General features: G+C 35.2%; 1 protein-coding gene across 3 annotated transcripts in view; it reads left to right on the plus strand.

Moving 5' to 3' along the window:
• Positions 1-5,439, plus strand: part of TMEM131L (transmembrane 131 like) — a 166,920-nt gene that overhangs the window by 102,698 nt on the left and 58,783 nt on the right. For all 3 annotated transcript variants that reach the window (XM_027866844.1, XM_027866846.1, XM_027866845.1), the window contains exons 14-17: positions 410-580; positions 1,272-1,341; positions 2,933-3,050; positions 3,356-3,497. In XM_027866844.1, coding sequence (XP_027722645.1) covers positions 410-580; positions 1,272-1,341; positions 2,933-3,050; positions 3,356-3,497 — 501 coding nt within the window. The remainder of the gene's footprint in view (positions 1-409; positions 581-1,271; positions 1,342-2,932; positions 3,051-3,355; positions 3,498-5,439) is intronic.

Here is a 5,439-nt window from a genome sequence, read left to right on the forward strand (position 1 = left end):
ACAATGCATTAGTGTTCCAATTTTCCCACATCTTCTCCAACATTTATCATTAAGAAAATTATTCTTCAGTAAAAGAGGGTCTGCTAGAATAAATCAGTACAGTATATTATTGGGGGAAATGCTGCCATTTGTGAAAGCTTTCAGGTTACTTAATATGGAGTTACATGACCATTCCTTAAAATAATGAGCATAAGACAAGAAGTTCCAAGCAGATGTGTTTTAAAGTATTTGATCTCCTCACACTTAATTTGACAAGCCATTTTATTCAGTCTTTCCTTTTCAGTTCGGAAACAACTTTTTAAAAGGAAAATCTTGAAGGGGAGGTTTTAGATACTATATCCTTTTATAGGTGAGATTTTAATGGTGATTAGCTGTAGAAAAAAATCTATTTTGGTTTTTTTCCTTTTAGATTCAGAATTTCACTGGCCCCTTATTTCTACCTCCAGGATGTTGGAATATATTTTCTTTGAGACTTGGTGTTAAAGACACTGCAGTAAATATGTTCACCCATGTGTCTTTGACCACAAACATAGGCGCTACGTTTGTAATACCTCTCCAGATTTATTCACCTCCAGCCAAGGTATTGTTTTACCAGACAGTTTGTGTATGTATGTGTGGTGTGATGTGTATGATTAGACTTCTTTGAGATCTCCAAACTTTCTGTTATCTGTCAGTGCTTGGCTGTTATGTAAAAGAGGGTTACGTTCTTTGATACTGATTTGAAATCCAGCAATATTACAACACTGATTTCTACTTGATAATCAATTCAAAATGATTAAATGATGTAAACATATACATTTGGAAAGAAGTTAATAGGTTGGTTTTCCTAATCAATTTTGGATTATCAGGTTTTCTGAGAACAAGAATGCAGCAAAATGCTCCTAACTTAAAAAGAATTTAACTTTTCTTTGGTTTAGGAGGTATCTGTAAATCTTGTTTGAGTTACTCCTTGGGGTCATCTCTTTGGGGATGGACTCCCACTGCAAAGCACTGTTGATCTACAAGGTGTAGGAAGGTGGAATTGAATCTGTACTGATCTCATGAGACAGAACAAACATTCTTTCAAATAATACATTATTTGGTTGTCATCTGTCATTAAAGTATAATTTGGATGGGGTAGAAGTCTGTTGATTTTTTTAGCATTCTCATTATCTGATTCTAGAGAAATAGGTGTTTACTACAGATGTAGGCTAACATGTTGCATGTGCGAGTGCTTTGGGGTTTGTCAGTTTGGTGTTACTTTTTTAATTATTTATTGCCTTTCTATATAGGCAGGGAGTCTGGTCTCTGAAGCAGTAGCCCATTGTGGAATGCACTATTACATGGAAAAGTTAAATAAAGGTAAGTATTTTATTCACTCTTGGTGTTAGAGCTGAAATTGGATGGGAGTTACAGCATATGGGTATTCATCTCTTTTATATTAATTAATATAGTTGCATCAGAATCTCTTAAATTTGTGACATCCTTTATTCGTTTTCAAAGCTCTTGTACGTGTATCTATTCATTCCATCCTCATTAGGCCCCCTTTTTAATAAAGAGCAGACAGGAAGCCCTGGCTTCATGTATAAGATAACTCATTTCCTTAGCTAGGACCTTAGAAGTCTTCTGTTCTCACCTGGCAAAGTTTTGGACAGATAAAATAGAGAATTCAGAGTGATACTGCAAGGTTGGGAGACTAGTTCTGTGACAGTTAATAGCCATTTTCACAAGGATTAAATCTGGGTGAGGACTGTAGTGTTGGTATGGGGGACATTTCCAGACTTTTCCCCAAATCTCTAATTCAAAATAATCATTTTCCAAGCAAGCATCACATTCAGAAACTTGTTAGTTGGATTAGGATTGTATATTGATTTAATATTGCGCTCTCCAGTTCTATTGAAATAATAGAAAAGGTGGCAATAAAATTCTTAGACCAAGTACTTCAGGTACACTTGTCTTGTGTAAGTAGCTGCACCATCTTTTTTTCATGCCCAGCCATGCTCATTTATTGATCTGTACTCTTGTTGGCAGTGAAATATTAAGTACCCTGGGAACTTATGATGTGAGGGCAAGTAAGATTTGTGTGTAAAATTAATAATAATTGAATGCTAAAACTAAAATTAATGAAAATTCCACAGTTGGGACAATTAAAAGATATTTTATAGTAGATTCACAGACCCTGTTTTTGTCATATGTAATTACAATAAAATTGAACATTTTGTTGAAATATTTTTTGGAGGTGAATTAAGACCCGTGCTTTCTTAGATATAGGGAATTCCCTGTTTGGAAAAAGCCATCCTCACATTCTGATTGGTTTGCCAGTTTGTAGCCTCAGAGTGTTACCTACAGCTTCTGAGGGATTTAGTGACTTGACCTCAGTTACACCATGAGTATGTGTCAGGGGCAAGACATAAACCTAGCCGAGGACTCTGATTCTCAAGACCAGGCCACTATACACAGTGCTATACAGTTAATATAGATCAGAGGTCTATAACCTATTCTGTGTCATGTCCCTATGCCAGTCTGATGAAACTATGGACCTTTGCCCAGAATAGTGTTTTTAAATGTATTTTATGTATGATTTTTAAATACATAAAAATAAGTACATGGAACAACAAAGGAAACCAATTACATTGAAATACATTTTTCAAATATTTTTAAAAAACAAGTTCACTGCTCCACATCAAGAAGCTCTGGTCAAAATGGATAATCTAGATGATTTAATTTAGATAATTCAATATTAAATCTAAACTGACCATTGGAATGAAGGATATTAATAATGAATATATAGGAGATGGTAGTTAGAGAAGGCTGACATTCTCAGAATATTTGATGTCTTCCATATTGGTCAGCAAAGTATTTCTGGGAATCGTGGGCTGCTTAGTTTTAGGTATAAAGTAAATTGAATTGTGCTTTTTGTTATTGCAAATAAACAGCTTGATTTCATTTCCAGCAAGTCCTTATTGGCAGGAAGGCTTTTCTTTGAACCATTCTACTCCAAAGGTGGATTCTGAGCTTGCAAACAAATTGTATCAGAGCTGGCAGAAGATAAAAAGTGGTCAACTCTGCAGGTGTGTCCAAAGGTTTCACAAACACTTTCCTTTATCATTAGTATACTTTATGACATTAGTTTTTATGTAGTACTCTCCTTGCTGTAATGAAATTTTAAAGGTTGACTTATATTTAAATATCCAGAAATATTATGTGAATACGTGGAAATAAGGATGCCTACAAATCAATAAGCATTTATTAAATACCTACTTATTTGGGAGCAGATGTTGGGGTTAGGGGTCCTTCTAGGGGTCCTAGCGCTTGGCACAGTGTCTGGCAGAAAGTAGGCTTACATTTTGCATAAAACTTTTTCTTTATTAAACAGGAGGAGTGTTTTGGGAATGACTCCATTTGTTTATCCAAAGAAGTCTCGAGAATCAGGGTCATTTGCTTCCTCTTTGCCACGTTTAATCACAGAGCCTGGGCTTACGTTGAACTTCAGTGCGTCTGCCCTCAGGACCAGTATGGTGAGGATAATGTTCTTTATCTCCTATACCATTAGTTTGAGAGAGGGAGAGAGAGAGACAGACAGACAGAATGTGTGTGTGTGTATGTGCACACATGTGTAATTTCAGTGCCTCTTGTTATTCCAGAGAATATTATGAAATATAAAAAAAATTAAATTTACTTTAAAAAATAAATGTGTTATTTATCTAACCTTTTGACATATATATTAACTCAAGAAAAAACAAAACAAAATCACAAGAATAGGGTGTGAAATTATTTTTTTAAAAAGTTTGGAAGTCACCTTTCTTTTTCATATTGCATACATGTTCAAGCAGGGTCTGATTTTATTTAGGCACCATGCCTATTTTTTTTAAATGACTCTTGTCTTATTTTTATTTTTAATTTTTATTTTCATTTTTACGAAAGTGTGGTTTTAGTGGATAGAAAAGGAGGCAGAGTTAAAGAGAAATATGTTCAAGCCAAGCCACATCCTAGCTTTTTGTGACCCTGTTCTGGTCTTATCCCTTTTATAAAAATGATTAAGAAAATAAACATTGTTTCCAGTTCTCTCTTAGCTCAAGCTATTACTGCTTTGTAACCTATTGATGGGCAGTGAGGTGGTGGAGTGGATAGAGTGCCAGGACCGGAATCAGGAAGACTCACTTACTGAGTTCAAATCTGGCCTCAGACACCCAGTAGGTGTGTGATCTTGGACAAGTAACTTAACCCTGTATGCCTCAGTTTCCACATCTGTAAAATGATCTGGAGAAGAAAATGGCAAGCCACTCCAGTATCTTTGCCAAAACAACCCCAAATGAGGTGACAAAGAGTTGGACTCAACTGAACAACAACAACTTATTAACATTTTTCTTCAAATGGGGCTCACGATTCCTAAAAAATTCTTGCATTCTCAGCTATTACTTTGTGGGAGAATACTGGGCAAATGATTAAAAAACAAAACAAAACAAAACTTTTAAAGTTTCTTGTTTATTGTAGAATTAACAGACTTGGACATTTCAGTATACAAAGAATAGAAAAAGAGGATTATGTATGAAAATGCAAACTTCAGTTACATGTAGCTCATTTTTCTGATGTTTATGTTAAATTTAACATGATAATAACATCATTGCCCTTTATGTCCCCTTCTGAAGTACCTTCTGTTCCCTTCTGTGTATTTTCTATTTCATGGATTTTTTTCCTTGCATCAATATCATAAACCCTTTCCTCTCTCCTTCCACCCTAAAGGCCTTCCTTTTTACAGGTATAGACAAGCAAAACAAATTCACTTTGGCCATGTTATAAAATGAATATCTCATTGTGAACCTTTAATTCCATCAACACTTGACCAAGAGGTGGGAGTCTTCCGGAGTCATGATTTGCCATTGCATTGGTTAGAGTAGAGTGGTCTTTCAAAGTTATGTTATTGTATTAGTTGTTCTCTTGCTCACTTCATTCTGCATCATTTGATATAAATTTTTTCTCCAAACTGATTCTCCAAATGTTTCTCCAAATTGATCCATTTTGTAATTTCCTGTAGCCCCAGTATTCATTAATTCATATATTGTAATTTGTTCTGTTATTTTCCAGTGGACATGCATCCATGTTATAAAATTATAAAGTGAAATTTTCCTCTCTGAATTTCATAATACATTAGGATCTCACAACTTATGAATAGGCTTCCTCCACCCTCCATCCCCCACCCATTTGGTGCCATATATCAATGTGTAGCATACCTGATTCAGTGATTTCGTTTTCATTACTCCTGGGTCCAAAAATGTTTCTTTACCATAGTCTTCGCTTCTCTTATATTTAGAAACAAACAGAACACGAAACAGACCTTGCTCTTTGTAAAAGGCACCAGTTGAATGCTCTTGACTGTTAATCTTCTCCCTCCTCAAGTGATTATGCATGTAATTATCTGTTGGTCAGTTGCGTCCGACTCTTTGTGACCCCATTTAGGGC

This window comes from Vombatus ursinus, unplaced genomic scaffold (assembly GCF_900497805.2).
Source record: "Vombatus ursinus unplaced genomic scaffold, bare-nosed wombat genome assembly UNPS02014784.1, whole genome shotgun sequence".
Taxonomy (NCBI): domain Eukaryota; kingdom Metazoa; phylum Chordata; class Mammalia; order Diprotodontia; family Vombatidae; genus Vombatus; species Vombatus ursinus.